General features: G+C 40.9%; 1 protein-coding gene across 1 annotated transcript in view; it reads right to left on the bottom strand.

Annotated features, from left to right (window-relative positions):
* The window catches only part of GALNT10 (polypeptide N-acetylgalactosaminyltransferase 10), a 94,190-nt gene that overhangs the window by 48,913 nt on the left and 24,925 nt on the right, over positions 1–20,352 (bottom strand). The window contains exon 2 of the mRNA XM_072872470.1: positions 251–353. Coding sequence (XP_072728571.1) covers positions 251–353 — 103 coding nt within the window. The remainder of the gene's footprint in view (positions 1–250; positions 354–20,352) is intronic.

Below are 20,352 nucleotides of genomic sequence, written 5' to 3'. Positions count from 1 at the left end.
TAAAAATTCAATACTGCAGCTATCCTAAAAATACCAAGATGTTACCAACATATTTTCACCTCAAAATGGTTATTGTGGAGTTGGGGGAAAAGGCTTTAACTGTGATTAACACACAATAACTGTTGCATCATGTCAAGAACATCATCTTGGCTCTGAAGTTGAACATGCTGTTCTGCACTCAGCCTACCAAATAAAAATCAAACTAAATCACAATCACAAATTAAAACATTTTTATAGTAATCTTACATACCTACACGCTCAGAGTCCCTCTTTATAGCTTCTTTGTTATGCCAGTCCTTTTTCCTTTGTCCATCACCAAAGTAAGGGTCTTTCTTTTGCCTCACGTAAGATGCCTTTTAAATAAAAGATTGGATATATTAAATATACAATATGTGAAACCCTTCCTTAACTGCCTCTCCTTCCTGTAAGAGGAGATTAAACATCTTCTTTAAGGTAAGACCATCACAAGCAAGTAGTTTTTACCCTGAAAGGGATAAGGGAGGAAGCAAGTTTTACTTGCCTCAGAACAGTACCTTACCTATAGGTGTTAAATAATTATTTTTTTTTCAGGGCACCATCATGTATGCAGACCAGTATTATTAATCAGGGAATCTATTAAAAACTCCCATTTTCATTTTGAAAACATCTAATACATCTTACATCCTATTTAATTAACAATAAAGCTGTAATGGTAGACCTATTGCAGGATCATTATTAATGAGCACACTACTATACCTGAATAAAATCAAAATAAGATTTAAAAGGTCATTTATTAAAACTCTTGCTGCTCAACTTAAAAGCAAATTTTACACAAGGCACTGAACCCAATTAAAGCTCCTCTTTTCATGATGTTGTTCCTGAAATTCAAAAGCAATGGGTGCTTTGGGAACAAGTTAGCAAATGAAGGATGGGGTGAATTCAGGATCAAAGAGACTATGGTGTGTGGAAAGAAAACCATGATACATCTCAAACACTGACATCCCCAAAATCTAAGGAAAAAAAAAATATATATATTTAAGTAGGTTTTAGGGTCACGAAGAGAACATCCTCTCTGAGAATGAGTTTTCAATTTTGTTGTAATATGCTGGTAGAGTATAAATTCAAGTCATTTGTAGCATCATTACTGCAGAAGTAGTTACACAAAGAACTTAGAGGTTTTTCCCTTTTAATTCCTCATGACCTGCAGAGAGAACTCCATAGGCTAGAACTTCCTAGAAAGAAAAAAAAGCTTCCCTCCTTGGAGGGCAAGAGGTTTAAAGTCTCACTAATGGGTCAATCAAACCAAACAACCACCAAAAAGCAACGGTTGGCATCGTAACCTTACAGGGTTATCAGGCATCTTTGGCATCTGAGACACAGATGTCATTTGCCTGACTAGTTAAATTACAAACTCTTCTTTTTCATGCCTAGATGTCTTGGGAAATAGGACATTTGGACATTTTACTTGTTATTCCAAAGCACTAGACTTCAGCCTGATGCAGTCCACCTCACTGCAGTCTGACAGATGAGCTCTAGTGAACCTTGCTGTGAAGGTTTTGCAGATTATCCCCATTGCATCACCCCTCTTCTACAACAGTCAGCAGGAAGGGAGCCCTGTGTATTAGCTTACAAAACCATCTGTGAAGACAGGTTTCAGCTAAGATGTCAGAGTGAACTAGAGCAGCTGAACACAGGTGCATGCTCTGCTCTGCTTGCTCTGTTATGGGTGGTAACACTTAGCAAAGGAACTGCATGAAAACCTTGAGTTATGCTGGTTGTATTACCATGCCAAAGGGTAATAGACCAGTGGTCTAAAAGTAATAGAGCTCAATCTGATTAAAAGCTGACCTGTGAACCATTAGAACTCTTTTTCCACCCCCCTCCCCAAGAGATTTTAAATCAATCTAGGTCCTTTCAATCACAGATCATAAAGTGATTTACACTCAGCTTCTTGACATTTTGCAGATGGTAACATACCTGGCAGAAGTCAAGTTTCATCCATGAAACCAGACACTCAGTTACACATTTCAATTAACTAACATCAATACTCAGAGCATTCCCCTTCCTGCTCCCTGCAATTTAACTTTATTTTCACTGAAGGAGAGCTGATGGGCACTCAGGATGGACAAGAAGTCAGTCACACAGCTAGTTCATGATGTGAACAAGTATTAAGGAACTTCCACTTGTGCCACCTGGAGCTAACAAGAATATTCTCTGAAAAATACTTATGATGCAGGAAGATGGAGGGAAAGGAACACTCAGGGTGACATGGGAAGCACAGGACCACACTACGGGATGCAATTAACAGTGGTGAAAAGCAGCCAACTGCCAGAAAAGGTCGGTTAGCAGGAAAGGACAGTTACACACAGAAGAAAGTGACTACTTTAAGAAAAATCCCAGTAGAGCTATATTTAGATGGTATAACTTGATTTCTTCCATTTACCCCATGATTCCTTAATTTTCTTCATCTTCGTTATCTGTTCTTTCATTTTCCACTCTAATGAAGTTATATGAATCAAAAGCAATAGCTCATTTTTATGTTGTTAATTACTATCTTTTTAGCACATGAACTCTACTCTTCTAAATCCTTACTTCTGTTCAAATACAGAAACTGGTAGTGTACCTTCCTGAATTTCACTCTGCACCTATCACAACATAAAATGAAGATCACCACCAGCAACTGAACATCTTCAGTTCATCTCTGACTGCACGTGTTGAAGACTTGCATTTGCTGAGGGAAAAAGGTTTCATGAGGGGCACTGCAAAAGCCTCACCGATTCCCATCACGCAGGAGAAGGCAAGTGCAGCTCCAGAGCAGCGGAGCCATGGAGAACCACCACGCTCGCCTGTTCTGGAAGCGCTCACCTGAACTCACCAGATATAAATATCAAACTAAATTGCTTAACCTGCCTTGTGGTTTTCTATCCATCCCATTAAACACCACCATTCTTATGTGAATTTCTACCTGCTGATAATGAAAATATCCTTTTTAAGTGTCAAGATGAATGTGTGAGCCAGGAACCAAATGTGCAAGAAAGCACTGGGAGGGCAAACTGAACACAGTGGACAACAACACTTCTGCGGAAAAACTACGCATGCAGCTAGTCCTTGGGTCAATCTGAGGCTGGTGTCAGCAACATCATCACAGAGCACCTTGAAAAACATACAGGGTATATGCCAACACCAGCCAGAAACCTAGTGGTTGCTCCACCCCAGGAGGTTGCTGCTGCTTTTGCATAGCGGGTGTGAGCAGAGGTGGTTTGAGATGCTTCCTCGGGGTGCGGTGAGCCAGGGCATGGCATGGGCAAGAGGCAGGCAAACCCAACTTCAGCATCTACCCATGACTGCATCTGACCTAACGTTTGCATGAATAATTTATGCAAACTCTACCTGACTTTTGCTAGCTTGTGCCAGCTAATGTGAGCAGGTCTGGATGACAGCTGTGTGACAGACAGACAGTAGAAGCAGCAGCTTGGTTATTTTTGGTGTAAAACAGATTAAATTTTCAGCACCACAAAGCAGTCACCCTGTGCTACTGCAACAGTCCAGCACATCTACTTGTCTGGCCATCACAGCGGTTTCTAATTTTTCAGACAACATGTCACCCTCCCGATCATCCCCGCTAAATAACCCACAGAGCACACTACCGTTCTGCAAGATTTTCGCCTCTCTTTTGCAAGATCCCTGCTTTGCCAGGCCTGCTCACCAGCCAGTTTCCTCTTCAGGATACTCCCCTGACAGGAAAAGTCCTGGAAAGCTCTCGCAGACCAGAGCACCTTCTTGCCAGGAGAGTTTTGCCAACTTTCTGAGCACTAGGCTTGTGCACAAGTGTCATAACAGGCACAGGAACAACTGGCAAGTCTGAAACCTCAATATTTTAAGTCTCTCTTGTCTCTTGTTTATAGCACTCTGGACTGAATGAGCACACCAGGAGAATTGTTTACAATGCCACTATCCCTTCTGCCATTTGCTGCGATTCAATACGTGTAAACCCCTTACCAGCACTTACTCTACCCACCCACCAGTGAAGAGAGCATTCTAAGAGTGTCCAGAGACTAGATCTAAAAGGAGAAACACACAGTGTGACTCTAGCCTCACAACACCCACAGCGCACATGGTAACCCAGCACCCTACACCAAGCCCTTAAGTCACCAGGGCAAGTCAGGCACTCTAGAGAAAAAGAGGAAAAAAAGAGACCCACAAGCAAAATGACATCCAAGCTGCCTAACAGGGCACTGGTAAGAGTGTTTTAAATTCCACCTCTTCTTGGGACTCAGGCAACTTAAACTAGAATTGCAGAGGCACCCCACTTCGCTCTGAACTCTAGTCTGAAAACGCCCCTTAGAAGACACCCGTCTGCTGCTGCAGGTACCTGTGTGGATTGCTCTCCTTTCGAAATACACTAACAGGACAGATCTTGAGCTGCTCTCCACAACAGCTCTCAGGAGATGGGAGACATGTTCGAAGTATACCCCAAAGGATTCACACCAACATCTCCAGCATCCTCCGGAGGGAAGCCACACCACTGGGCTACTGGCTGTTTCAGGAGGGACATCTCACACCATTACAAAGCTGTACCACCAAAGCAGCCAATGCTCAACAGGCCAAGCAGCAACCTAAAAGCCATTAAAAAGCAGTTCCAGCCAGCCATCCCTGCTGAGGGTGAGCACGCCCAGGCTCTGGGCTGGAGTTGCCATTGTGTTTGTACGCTCAATATAGGATAACGGGAACAGGGAAGTAAATTTTCTGCACAGCTTCAAGCCGCTCTTCAGAGAGGTCAGCAACACGCATTTAAATACCCTCAGAGCAAGCAACAACCTGACACAAGCAATTTAAACACTGCGATACTGAGTGAAAGCAGGCAGTAGCACGCCATCCTCCAGTGCTGGTCAAAAAAGGAAAAAAAGAAGAAACCACAGAAACTGCCACAGTATTATGTACAGAGCCCAAAACAGGCAGGCGGACAGCAGAAAGTCTAGTAGGTAGATGTATTACTTCTCTCAGTCCCAAGTAAATTTACGCATGAAAATTTCTTTGAGCTGGGCTAAGCTAAACCCTGTCAAGGCCACACATGTCAAGAGAAAAACTTCAGTAATTTCTAAACTTTAAATTAAGCAAGAGGGGAAACTATGGAGTACATGCATTAGTTATTCAGACCTTTCCAAACTGTAGTGCTGGACTTTGGAGGCATATAGAATAAGAGTTATCGATCCTTAAGTCCCGAGGAACAGGCTCTGTACAGCTCTCAGTCTTGGAGACTTACAAGGACTGACTTTTCTTCATGTTGGTACTGGCAAAGTAAAATGAGGACTGTGTAGGGTGACTCATTATCTGTTCCTCTACCTGAAGTGCTCATGATGTTACTGCCCTGTACAACTAAACCAAACGAGATTCACACAAGATAAACACAACATTAATCTCTGTTGGATTGACATACCTCTCTAAGTGGCTTTTAAAATCTTGAAGGGTAGACATAGCTGCAGATGGTCATGACAGACATGCTGCATTCTGGAGCTTTTTTGGTCTTGGGCAAAGAAGTTACATTAGTGAATCCAATTCAGAAATGCTCCATTAAATTTAATTCAACTTGGGTAAACATTAAGAGGTTAGAATATTTCTAACTGCATCCCTTGCAAGCAAACATATAATGCTTACATTGGCTTTGCAGGTCGCTATTAAAACACTGTATCTGAAAAGTCTGCTGTGAGTCACTGACGAATTCTGTCAACAATGTCTGAACATTAATTTTGAAGTGACTTTCAGTGCTAGAAAATGAATATCAGTGTCTTTGCTTCAGTGACCTTGCTAGCACCTGCGATCCGCATAGCCCCGAAGGGAAGGTGTAGCTGCAGCAGGCTGATTAGCATCCTATTTCTTGTTAAGAATCACACTTTCAAGACCAACTTAATTTCAGCAGACTACCAAAAAAAGTCAGTGTGAATGATAAAACATTGCCTTCCCCGCCTCGACTGCAATTTTTATGCTCATGTCATCACTATTAGCAGAGCAGTGCGTAAAGTTGCAGGCAGCATACCATCATGGGCAGAGGGAAGATATGCATATACATGCTCAGTCTCTCTCATTGTGAAAATGGGCAGGTTGCTGACATTGATGTTATTTTGGAAGCTCCTTCCCCGCCCCTCCCTCCTTCCCCCCCCCTTTTTAAAAGATGTCTGAGCTCTAGAAATCCAGACAGCATACAGGGACCAGAATGTTGCTTTTCTTAGTGGTTTCCTTCAGGGATGCTGCATGGGATTTGACTCAATTATGCAAATCACATAACTTGATGATACCCCTTCAACAGACGCTCTAGACTGTGATATCTAAGCAATCTGCAAAACACAGCAAGTTTCCTAGGACTGACTTTTGCTTTAACTATTAAACAAGCATCTCATTTGTGGGGAGCTATGTCTTACCTGTAATGCTGTATTTCATGTCAATTTTCACTTTTATCCCAATTTCTCATTAATTCTAACTGCATAGCAGGAGGCATAACATTTTTGTCCAAACCCCACCAGCACATGCCCCCTTATCTGCATTTTAGCTGTGGAATACAGTGACCATTGTTTGAACATTGCAGTTATCAATGCTGCATGGTTAGGGTAAATTGGCATTACAGATCTGGATTTCTGTCCCTATAAAACAGGTCAGCAAGGCTACAGCCTTTGCAATTTTCTGTTTTGCTCTACCTTAGCTTCCTATTTTGCAAAAATCTCTATTTTTGAAACAGTTGTAAACAGCGATGCAAAAAGGAGATTTCAAAGCATGAAGGGTTCGTTATGATCATCTGATCAAGCTATGTAAGTGCACAAGCCATTGAATTTTATCCATTAACTCCTACAGCAAGCCCATAAGTTCTATTTCAGCTCAAGCACATTTTCTTTTCCTTAAGAACTGGAAGTTGTTTACCACTAAGGAGTGATTACTTCTCCAGCAATATCTTAAACTAATATCCTGCCTGTTTCCACCCTTCATTTTTTAAAAACTGAAAATGAATTAAAGTAGAAAGGCGTATTAAGCAATACATTGAAAATGGATTTAGACAGATTGCTGTAAATAAGCCCCTTCTGCTGTCTACCATGCTGTTACTTAACACTCCGCCAAAGCAATTGATCAACGTTCAAACACCAAATGCACAAAAATGGAATTTTAATCTTTTGTTTAATCACTATTTAGTGTGCCTGGCTCCAGCCAGAATAAAAGAAGGGTGGATGGAGACATAAGCCAAGAGTTTTCTGTACACGAGGAAAAAAGATTTGCTGAAGTGCATACGCTAATCATAATGCTGTACAGATCTCAAACCCTGTTCAAACTTTTTTTTGTCAATTTTTTTTAAACCAAGGAGCTATGATCAGACCCAAGAAGCTATGATCTTTGGAGACAGTGTTAAAAGGGGGCATCTGTTCCATCCTAGGTCTCTTCATTTATCCCAGCACTTCAGCAAGTATATATTGTATTTATATCCTACAACAAGATGCTGAAAATGACAAAACAACCCAGAAAAAACACAGGAAAAGACAGAGCAAATAGAAACCATTCCTCTATTTATTAGGTGGACTCAGTGGAAGACTCAAGAGTGTGCACTTTGGGTACAAGCTAGTTGTCACGATCTGTGCCACAGCAAAGCAGAAATAAGAAACACTTATAGTCAGCTTCTCTTCAGTCTTCCAAAACCTAGAGTACGAGGGGTTTCAGAAGGCAGGAAATGTGAGAGAAGCCAGGTCTCGCAGAAACCAGGAGGAATCCTCCCTCTCACTGCAGCGAGAAGCCCAGGTTTTAATGATTGTGGGACCATCCATGCTAAACGTAGGTAAGCCTTTCATAAATAAACAGATATCAAGTCTTATTGCACCATGAAGAAACAAAAATCTTTTCTGGTTTGTCAGAGATCTATTAGCGTATGTTGAACAACAAATTGGTACAACACCCACACAGCGCAAACAGCCTCCATTCTTTGTACTGGCATGAAAACAGCTGAGACTTTCAGATGATCTAATGAAAAATAAAAATATCTCCAACATCAGCTGGAGGCATTCATCCTAGGTCAGGAAGCTGAGCATAACCTCGGTCAGTCAAAGCTCTTCATTTACTGGAACAGGAGATAGCATACTACTAGAAAAAGAAAGCTGCTAAAAGCCTGTCGTATGATCTACCCAAGTGTTTTCAAAAGGTTAATTTTGAAGCTATTTCAGTCCATCAAAAATTTAAAAGCTACATTAACATAATCCATACCTTCAACATTTCAGGCGCTATTAAAAGGCAACACAGGACTAAATGGCAGCATATCCTGTGGAATGATTAAGTGCTTTCAAAGACAAAAAAGCCAAGTACATCTTCACAGTGGTGTTGCAACTCGGATCCAAGCAACAGGTTCAAACCAGACCTAGAAGTTTCCTGCACAATGCCGTGATGCTACCATCTGGCCATCGTCCTCTTCTCTTCCACCTGACACATCAGTAACACTGAAATCCACATGTTCAGATTTGTGCTTTTCTTTGAGAAAGCCAGACTTTGGGGTATGGAAATAACCTGCCTGCTTCCTTCAGAAAGTAGAGCCACAAATACTGCGGGCACTCCTGGATCAGTCCTGACCCCATGTCAGCTAATCAAACCACAGCTGGACTAGAACTAGCTGAATGGATCAGTGCATACAGATCCAGAGCAGAGCCTTTTCTGCAGAATACCCAGCAACACTTGGTAGCTCATTGTAGAGCTATTAAAGAAATATGTTCCTTGCAGGATGCCAGGCATGCAGCTCCTTGGTGGACAGGACAGCCTACTGCTTAAGCATTATCCAATTTTAGCTGACACCGTACTTTTTAATGCAGAAAGCTTTTTGTATCAAGTGCTAGAGCAGTACTTGCTTGAACTAAAACTTTTTTCCCCCCTTTAAATTCCTTCAGTTAACAAGTTTTATTCAGCCTCAATTGCTGAAAATCCCTTAGCACAAACAAAATTTTATCTAGCAAAAAGTCCTGGTTCATCAGCCAATTAAAGTCTAAAGACATCAGCTGAGGACAGCAATATGACATCCAGCTTAGTCATCTATCTCTACCAAACACCTTACACTTTGTTCTTCACTCACCTTTAGAAATAATATTACAGTCTTGCAGTGTTTGCTGTTCTAATCTTACTATTTGACTGATTCGATTCAGGCCTCCAAATGCACAGTGCCTTTCTGAAGTCAGCACAGAGCACCAAGCGGTGAGCTCTTCCCTGGGTTTTAGCACACCTTGTGATAGCACAGCAGTTTCAGTCTCAGACTTTTCTTTCAGCTGTCAAAAACCCAGCTGGCCTAGTTTTAGACTTCAGAACAGGACTCGTTGCTTTAATTTGCCCGCAACAGCTTTCTCATCTTTTCTGTTCACTAAAATGCTTACAGCCCTTCCCATCTACAGAAATGCTCCATTTCTCACATAGTAGCATGTCTCAGGGATCTGCTCAAAACTGTGGAATAAGCTCCTGCAGGCATTTAGTTGCATCAAAAACCTCCTCATTTTCCCCCTCAAGCAATAACCACATTCCTTTGACCTTGCTTTAACATACAGCAACACATTACAAAATTCCCAAACAAGACGTCACTCCCTGGGCTACCCTCCAGTCAAGATGGGAGACACAACCCGTTACTCACCCTGCCTGAGGTACAACAGCCAGGAGGGGCTTTGACAGCGAATACTTGAAGTATGAAGATGCAGACAGAAGCCACCTCTGAGCTGCCGTTCAAAATGAGATTAAAGACTTCCCACCCCTCCCACATTCCCTTTCTGCTTTACATGCTTTCTGGAAACTTAAAACTAGGTGAGCTCTCCCAAGGAACCAACATACATGTCATTTTATTGTGGGTCCAACAGCTGTTTTTTGACTGCAACTCCCGGCAGAAGCTACAAGGATGAAATCCAGAGATGTATGTTGTTTTCCACAGCATTTAGTGCTATCTGAAGCTGTCTTAAATACAACAAGCCTTATATTCACAGAAAGAAGAGTGAACAAGCTGGTTTGGAGATCAATTTGAGAAACGGACTTTTGAAGCAGAAGCCTCCAGATGTCTGCATATATCCACGCTCCATTTAACAGGAGCAAACAGCACACAAGCTGTAGTGGTTTCCTGTAAGGACATACTTTGGAGCACCATTTCTGAAATCTGACTTACAAGTTAGATTTACAGATTAGGCTGCATATGCAGAAAACTTGAATATTCTGCATTAAGATTTAATAAATATGCAGGATACAAACCCTATTAATTCCATCATTTCCATGAATTCCCTGTACTCAAACTATAAACTCTTGATCAGATTATAGGAATGTTAAGCCAATCAAGGATTGCTCAGCTGAACACAACTTCCAAATATTTTGAATACTAGCAGAGAACTGCACCATATATCATACTACCAGAAATTCAGAAATCTCATTAAAGATACACCACAATGAACATCCCATATATATCCTCAACACAGAAATACTACACAGAAGTGAAATTCTCAGCACTCAAGACAACAAATACAAGATTACAACTAAGCTTGGTGCTGCACATAGGTGGACCTGGCAAATATGAGACTGCAAATTTGACTTTGTTCAGTTTACAAAAAAAAATTACAGGATTTGTAACTACTTGAATGATGAAAGAACTATGCCAATTTGTGCCTTTCATAAAATGGAATCTACCTGGATGGGCCCCTTGGGAAACCCTGGTATTAAAACAAAAAAACCCACCACCACTACCAAAAAAAGATGGCTGCTAATGCTCCAACAATCTTTGAAGTGAGGACAGGACAAAACCTACCTGCTAGACACTCAAAGGAAAAAGTCTAAATATTTTCCATAGAGACACATGAATCAAGAGAAAACCACTCAATTTTGGGACTTTCCAATGGGCAAACTATACTACCAGGATGCCTTGTACTTTGTGATAAAGAAAGGCACAAGTAAGACAAAAGACTGCATTATAACATGTTTTCTGAGGTAGGATGAGCAAGGCAGTTTGAAAGCTTGCCAACACTTACAGTTCATAATAGTAAACATAAGTGATCTGGGTTTTGCCTGGAAAAGCAGGCAGAGCACCGTAAGGTATCCATAAGCAGAGCTGCAGCAGTCTTTGGAACAGCTGACAGCGTAGATCAGGTATTTACCTTTCTTCACAGAAACTGGGCTGTTGCCAAACTTATTCAAGGGCATGTTACAGAAGTTTGTTGTCCTGGTGAGGGACAAAGATTTGTCAGCATGTGGAGTACACTGACTTCAGAAAGGTTAATGCTACTATTCTGAAATGCTCCAAAAAGATAAAAAAAAGTCCCAACATTTACCGCTACTGAAAACTATATACAATCCATACAAAAGCTATGTGACAGATACGACTCAAAAACTGGAATAAGAACCATAATTCCCATTGTGTGCCAGGTACTGAGATTTTGTGTTTTATGTCAGCAGACAGAGTGCTTCCCATAGCAAGCTGCATATCAAGCTTAGAAATTGCCTTTTCCCTAATGAGTTTTGAAAGATACTGGAAAAAAGTCTGTATTTTAGCTTTCTTCTTGAGCCCTTATCCATCGTTAGGAGTTACACTTAAAATTTTAGAAATACCTCGTCTCAGAAATTTGAAAGGAGGCACAATCTGACCACGAATGACAACGTTATCTGTTGAAAAGTCAGACCCAAAACCAGAGACTGTCAAATCATCTACCAGTGGCATTCACCTGCTAGTACAGGAAATAACCCCAAGACACACTGTGCCAGCTCGTCTTGCTCAGCAGATCACAGTGGCAGTTTAACAATAAACTGTTCCTGGAAATGTGGCTGGGTGACACAGGACTCCCCCGCACCTCCCCTGCTGAATAAAGACCAAGGTCAAAAGGATTGGAGAACTTAAGGGAGAACTAGGGAGAACTTAAGACATCAAGAGGCTTACAGGTATTTTCAGAGTACTTTCCTCCTAGTTATCTCCTGCTACCAGGAACAATACCATGCTCATGTAATAATTAAACATCACTTGAACAAAATAGTTCTCACTAACTCCAATAAAGCTAAGAGAATCACAAGCATTTTTCTATTTTATTTTCCACGCTCTTCACTCCGTACCTTCAACGCTGACACTGCTCACTTGCCTTCCAATCACTGGGCAACCAATAGTACCCTGATAGCTTTGGTTTGGGGGGAGCAGGAGGGGAGGGGGGAAATCACAGCATTACTATTACTTCAGGTGGTGCTCTGAAGGAGCCTACCTTTTGCTTTGCTTCCTGGTTCATACTGTTCCTGGTTCACGTCAGCCTAAGCACAGCTTTCTGTTAGCAGCAATGCAGCAAAACCACATTTTTCTGGTTTTCAGCAATAGAATATGACTATTTTCCTTTTAGCTATTTTAAGGATTTTAAAGTAAATTCTCCACCAGCTTCCTGGCAGACTTGAAGCTTCTTGACAGTGTTATGTTAAACTGAAAACATCAGCACTAAAAAGCAACATTTAACACGCCTCTTCTTCCCAAGAAGTTATTTAACTGCTGCTCAGACAACTAGTACATTGCACCCAGCAATAGCAAGCGCACAGATCCATGCCAGGATTAATGACACTCCTCTCAGAATCAGACTTACTGCCATTACACCAGTTATTCAAAAGCATTTGAGCCATGCTAACTCCGATTTCCCTTTGTTTATGCTGTCAGTTCATTTGATGTATTTGTGCTTTGTTTGCATCTCCAGATTCTCCTTGTACAGAAGGCAGCACACAGAATTACTGCCCTTGATGGTGAGGAGGAGTCCTGCTGCAAATTGCAGTGCAGAGCAGCTGGGCAATAGCTGTAGGAGACTCTTGTACCGTCACGGTGTTCCTGTAAGCAGTTGTTCTCATCAGGAAGCACGAGCCGCTCCTTGAGACCAGGCACAAGCTGCATTATTCCACTGGGAACAAAAAGCTGAGCACAAAAATCCCAGCTTCAGTCTTCAACATCTTCTAGAAAACCAAGCCACCGGTGATGGGTTGCAAAGATGACTTGCAGAACATGCACATCACACGATTAAGGACTGAAACCCCACCATGAACCATACGGAGAAGGTTATCCTATGGAAAGTTCTGGGCACCCTAAAAATAAATTGTGTTTACAATAACAGATAAGAGACTTCTCACCAGTTAAAAACTGAAGTGCCAAGTACACGTACCCAGCAAGAGAGCGTCTACCACCCTTTTGCCACTCCTCCCTCCACAAGGAAAGCACTGGCAGAACTCCCTGCAGTACTCGTGTACTGTATGTGCCATCTGATCGCGCTTCCCAGGTTTAATACTTCTCTCCTAAGCAAGCTGCTTAAGAGGTCTGCCTCTACCCCTTTTGAATATGGTGTGAAATTGTGAACATCACACATTTTTATGCCATCCCAAGGCTATTAATTGTCCATGCCTCCACCCTGGGCTGAGATGAGGCTGACCCAAGGCCAGGAAAGGATCAAGTAATCTACACTGAAATGCTGAATCTAGAGGCTAGATCCTGCATAGGTACATTGGTCCCTCCTAGAGATGCTCTCTAGTAGTGATCACCACTTGACGTGGGCAGCTGCAAGCTGTAATATGGCAAGAAACTACCTGACTGCTCATAGTGCCAGCATAGCAAGAGGGCACACTAAGCCTGGTTAGGGTACCATAGGGAAAAACATAGAAACCGGTAAGATAAATTGGTTGGGTCAGGGAAGAAGCTGGTTGACAGTCTCAGGGCCATTATCTCCAAGTGCTTGTGGAAGATGGATGAGATTTCCAATAACTGAAAGATGACAAACACTTCTGGGGAACTGAGGAAAAGCAAGGCTGGGATGCAGATACCAAAACATTGTACGTGCTTAAAAGGTGACAAATCAGTTTTAGGTGTCACCTTAAGAGTGACAAACTGCTACTAAGTACAGCAGTGTCAGGATTAAAAACTAAGAAACAAGCAGCTTCTTTTTGGGACAGGTAACAACTGGGCAGACAGGAGAGAGAAGAGATGCATCACTCCACTCAGTGATGCAAACCTGAGTATACCAAGTCTTGTTATCATTAATATCCAAATTGGAATTCACTCCAATCTAATCAAAACTTACACATTTTGATGCAAGCATTCAGGTCGTGTCAAAATGATCTTTACCAGAATCCTTCTAGACCCTGTAAAATTATCTATTGATTTCAATACTGGAATGAAAAGAGTGCTTGTTAAATCTGCTGATGTTGCCAGCTAAGTGGAGAACAGGATTAAAATTCAAAAGTGGTCCTGACAACAGAACAACGCATCAAAAAATTTGGGATACAATTCAAAGGGTGAGTAAAGGCGGCATTAAGTGTACAAACACAAGACTTGAATGACTTCTTATGCAGCTGTTTTATCATCATTTCTGGGTGATGACAGATCACAGACTGTATGAATCTGTGTCCTACTGTTTGAAAAAAAGCAAGTTTCATCCTGAGATATTTACAGAAACATCATACACAGAAAAATGCAAAATAATGAGTGCTGACTAGGGTAGAGATGACTGGGCAGAAAGGAAGGGCAAGTATTACAAATAGCCCTCACCCTTTTTCACACTGCTGCAAAGAACAAAATGGAAAGACATGAAGTTAAAAGCACAACACATGAAATTATGGGAGAGACTTTTTAACTACATGAGAAATTAATATGTTCCATCTTGGGCCAAGAGGCAACTAGACTTTGAGGAGTCTCTTTTTACCACAAGGGTCTTAAGGGAGGTCTCTCCCTTGAGAGTACACTGACAACATTGAATTCCAAAAATCTTTACTGTCCGCTTTCTGGAAGCTTAAAATAAGCAAGGGCTATGGCAGCTGAACAGTCTCACAAGCATCCAGTAGGAATCACATTAAAATATACCACAATATTTTCTATTTTCCTAGATCTACTCTAGCTCCTATAGCACAGTAGAACTATATTCCAAAGAAACTGAATTATTTGGAGCATGTACTGTCCCTCAGGGTCATTACAAAAGCATAGCAGTTAGCCCTATGATAAAATATAAATTCTCTTCTCTACAGTGCATAGTCTGACCTCGCTATAATGAAGCTCCATGGGACTGAGAAAAATTGCTGTATAGCAGGACATTCTCTGAAATAGAGATTTTGTAGCTTGTCATACCAGAATAAAGTACCCAATTTGACTTAAACATGTTATATCTAGTATTTTTACGAGTCTCACTTCATACTGAAAGAATACTGTTTAAGCATCAACAAAAGAAGAAAAATCAATAAAGAAATAAAATGCATAGTTGTACATAAGATACAGCAGAGAATGACCGAGACAAACTCCTCAACATTGGCTTAGGTGTTTGTTCTACCAAGTCCTATTAAACAGGCAAAAAAAAAAAAATCTAAGTTCACACTGCTAGGACTATTTCAAAGAGGGCAGGCTATTAGCAGGTCTTGTTACAGAGCATCTGAGTAATTCATTGTATGCATGATCTGTCTCATGTCCTCTGAAAATTTATGCTGTAACACCTCACAGCAAAAACAGTGCTAGCAAAACAGTGCTATTGCACAGTTTACACAAAGCGTGCAGACACTGAGCTCCCTTTCACCTGTTTGGAGAAATTTTGAAGGTGAATCTCTGTTCAGTCTTGTATATAAGTAGCTTAAACTATTTTAAAGCCTTCTTTTAATGGGAGCAGGAAGCGAGACATATCCTGTATCCTAGATTTTGGGTGTTCCCAGAACATGAGGACGGTTGTTCTAGGGAGTACTCAGGCGATGCTTGGATGTTCCTTTAAAGAGCCACATTCACTGGCTTTCAGTACAGACAAGGATAACTCTGCTGAAAGGGGTTATGATTAGGGCTGTTCAGCACAATGTGAACAAAGCAAGAAGTCCCACTGCCTCTGAAGAACAATGTCCTACAGAAAAGCAGTGGGAAGATCATGGATGTAACATGCAGGATTTTAAAAAGGTTTTCAGAACAGCCTTTGTGATGTTGGCTACATTTTTATTTTTCTCTTCCTGAAGAAGCACGGACATTTTGAAAATGGACTGCTCCAAGCCTTAACTACCATTTACAACTGTGGTGTGCAGAGAGGAAAAGGGAGAGAAAACCTCCCCATTGAAGTTTGACTGGACACTTACATTTAACATTAGTCAGACTTACTAAATTCTGTGATGTGGTTAATTGCAATGTAACAGAATTTCTTTTACAAAAAGTTCATCTACTTCAAGCTTAGTGGCTTTTAAGCTTTCTGTCAGACATGCACATCTGTTGAGTGGAGAAGTCACCTTGAGGGACTAAGCAGGCTGAGGAAACCAAGAATGAACAGATGCAATTAGTGATGATGAACTGGTCTTATTACCACAGAAGACTGAAGTTCAAGACTTGATCTGTGTCATAAGTGAAGAATCAATCTGATTAATTTTGCCAATATCCATTCTTCAGAAACAGTATTTCATCACTGCTCAAGAAAAAGCCCTGACCCGATGAGTGAGAGCATTAACCAGAACAGCTTCGGACAGCCAACGCTACCTGAGACCTATTGGCCCTTTACACCCATCTCCTGACCACAGAAAGCTTTCAGAGATCCCTTTTGTTCCTGACAAAGGCCTGTGTCACAGATACTTCCTGCAAAGTCTCTTAAAAAACCCTGACAGAGTACCACTAGATAATAATTCAAGACTAAGATAGTGGGAATGGGGGGGTTCCTCCCCTCTTTCTGCAAGTTAAAAAAATAGTTTTCCTTTCAAGAATGATTTTGAAGGAACCATACCACATATAGATATAGCAACACAGTCTATTACAAGTTCTTATCAAAAGTGACAAGCTCAAGGCATGAACATTACAACATCTTAAAAACTTTCAGCATAAATGAATGGCTAAAAAGTTCTGAATGACTTTGCTCAGGAGGTGGACATCACTATGTGCTCCATCTGACCTTACTAATAATCATTCAAGCTTCAAACCTGCTACTAAAGTCTCCGTTGTAAGCAATTATTTGCCTCTGTGCAAAAATGTTAATTTCATGCTCTGTAAACACATCTCCTTGTGAAAGACCAGCCTGCCCATAAAGATTGCTTTTGACAGCCTGGCGACCATCTCCTGCAGCAAGTGCCTGAAGCATCTTTCTGTAGGTAGCAACATCTGTTCTCCCTTCCATAAAGGGGAGAACATATGGGGATGACACGTTTACAGGTGAGCCACATATAATGACCTCTATAAAAGGGAGATGGAGAGTTTTGGCACTTACTTAAAGCAAAGGAACTTGACACGTTAAATTAAAGACAACAGCAACTGCTTTCAAGTAGCTGTAATTTGTCATAACATTTAATCAACCTGTTGCGGGAAACATCATCTCTGCAATGCTACTCTCAGGGAAAAGATGCATGGAAGATAAATGCTATGGTAAGAAAGATGGCTTTTTAAGTAAAAGTGGAACTGCAAGAGGAAGGCTGGTTGTCAAGCTTCAGGAAAAAAACCCACCATGCTGTTTACCAAAACTAGCAGTAAAAAGCTGGCAGATTATTTAGCCCAAACCAAAGTCTGCCACACCTAAACCTGCGAGCAGTCTCCCCCCATCAGATCATGGAACATGATGCTACATGGCAAGCTTTTTTTTTTTGCCCAAAAACGTTAGCCTGAATCCCAAACTAAATCCATTAAATACACACAGTTCTAGTTTTGGATGTCGGCACATGCAAGACTGCTGGGAGACAAGCTACATATTTTAAGGCAATATAAAATGCAAGTAAAATGCTTCATATGAAAGTTACCACCTTTGCTAGAAAGGCAAGAGAATCATAAATATGCCAGGCATTTAATGCTAGGAAACAACTCAACTTGGAATAATTTTATGCTATTAAAGAGATGCACACTGAATATGGACTCAGATCACTTCATAATTCATATCTAACACATACTAAAAGTCAGCCTTGGTATTGCATAGCAATAGAGTGGTCTTTCAGATGCATCTAAATTCACTTCAACATGCATACAGAGCAATGAAATACTTTCACCCCTCCTCAAGCTTTTACTTCTCTCTCAGTACCGCTTCACAGATGCTTTCAACTAGACCTATTTTTCCATGCCTCATGTTATAAAATACTCTAGGGGCCACACATTAGGTGAACTAGTCCTTTTTACTTCTAAGAACATCTCTTGAAACTTGAGGTAACAAGCAAAGAGACTTCAAGATTTAAGTGTCCATATGACGCTCCCAAACTAGGAAATATTTATATATTCCCATAAATTTACCACTGTGCAAAGAGGCAAGACAAGTTCACCACCCCAAAAAGCGTAAGCCAGAGCAGTTGGCTATTATGAATTATAAAAGTAAAAAGCTCAAATAAATGTCAACGTTTCAGTAATCCCATTTAGGACAGCTGCTCAGAAGCAGCCAACGTAGGACTGGATTTTCACAAATTACATTAGGAGGAGGAAGGACCATAACACTTACTGTAACGATGAGATGTCAATCTTGCCAAAAGTAAAAAAATAAGATTCTTATTACATGCAATTTAGTGGAATTACTTTCCAATTTGCACAACAAATCAAACAAAATTAAGGCTGCTAGGTACTTTCAAGTAAAACTTATCTTAGATTGATAAATCCTGACACTTTTGTCCATGGTCTGAAGTAAATCCTTACAAATTCTTTGAGTAGGTGAGACCAGTCTCTTTCCTCTACACAGCTCAGCAAAAACAGTTCACTGAACTACCCTGCCATTCTATTCTCATCATCCTTGGGAGCAAAGCTTGGTTAAAAGGCTTTTTTTGTTGTTTCAAATCCAGCTCGTCTCATCTATCTAGTTTACAGTAGATCCCTGTCCAGAGCTGTACCAGCACAACAGAGGGGGAAGTTAGCTGCAAAAAGGGGGCAAGATCATCAAATCCCCTCTATCACTGAGACAACTCTTGTCAACGCCCTCCTTAACACACACTGTTTGGGTACTGGATCATTACTCATCAGGCAGGAGAGCATATTCAGGCAATTAATTTACTATTCTTCCTGCTATCTCTACCACTCACAAAGTCGAATTCACACTTTCATACTCCCTCATACAGGAACACGTATCAATCTCCACTTTCCCCCAACTTTTAGGCTTATTGAACCAAAGAGATTAAAAACCTTTCAAAGTAGAAAGCTGCTTATGTAAAAAAAAAAAAAAAAGGGGGCAACCTCAGTGCCAGCCTTAAAGGAATCAAAAAATGCTTATTAGTAGGTGGGAAATTCAACACATTTTTGGCTGCTTAGTACACCTAGTTTTAACATCTCCAGACAGCTGAATCTAATTGGTTGCTGCAATTTAAACCACCTTCCCTATATAAAATTTTAACCAGGCAATTGCTTTAGTTTTCAGAATTGCATCAAGCCCATACTAACATTTTAATCTCAGTGACAGCCAAAGATGATCTCGATTAAACAACAATGACTCCACAGCAACGCAGTTCTATTTAAGTAATCTTCTTTGCAAGCTTCAGAAAGATCACTGCATGCAGAAAACCCCCAATGCTCATGTAGTTAAATGCTTTCATCACTTAATCCTCCATCCTCAGTAAGAACTATTCTGACTGTCTGGAACAATTTACAGAGCAGCTCTTACTACAGTAAACTAAACATTTCATCCAAGAAGGGAAAGTATGAAGAAACTATAGTACATGGTGGTGATGTGGGAAAATCAAATACTTTAACCTCCAAAATTCCTTTAAATGCATTTTCAAAAAGCAGCAGTTGTTTCAGACAAGCCAAGATATTCCACTTAGACCACAGGGAGGAGAAATCACCCCAAATTCCTTAAATAGAAGCCAACTTTCTGCTAGTTTCCATTAAAGGTAGGATCATTTTCTTTTCCTTACAAGAAGATGTAAGCCAAAGTTCATAGCTACTACAGATTTCAAAGTATTCAGCTCAATCTTCTGAGTGCTGCATAAAAATACTGTATGCTTTTGATTGATGTTTTGGAAAATTAACTGTGGCTTGTCTTTTAATCAGAAAAGCAAGGACTTTGGGCTCCATAAGCAGTACAGAGAAGGGACCTCTGAGCATAAGTACGTTAAGATGGCTGCAGCTGAGGGGCACATACTATCTTTGAAATTTTTCTGATGAAGTCATGGCAAGAAACCAGAGCAAGCTCTAGAGGTAGTGGAAACATCCTGGGTGACTGGGGAAAAAGCTTCTTTGTGGCTCAGGTGAGCAACCGCTAAGAAAAGATTCATATTATGAAGAGCAACCTTCAATGTAAACTTTCTTAATAGTAATTTAGAATCATAGAATCGTTTAGGTTGGAAAAGACCTTTAAGATCAAGTCCAACCGTTAACCTAGCACTGCCAAGTCCCCCACTAAACCATCTCCCTAAGCACCACATCTACACATCTTTTAAATATCTCCAGGGATGGTGACTCCACCACTTCCCTGGGCAGCCTGTTCCAATGCTTGACAACTC

This window comes from Ciconia boyciana, chromosome 9 (assembly GCF_034638445.1).
Source record: "Ciconia boyciana chromosome 9, ASM3463844v1, whole genome shotgun sequence".
Lineage (NCBI taxonomy): Eukaryota > Metazoa > Chordata > Aves > Ciconiiformes > Ciconiidae > Ciconia > Ciconia boyciana.
The sequence above is the reverse complement of the archived record's forward strand: the minus strand, read 5'-3'. Positions and strand labels throughout refer to the sequence as shown.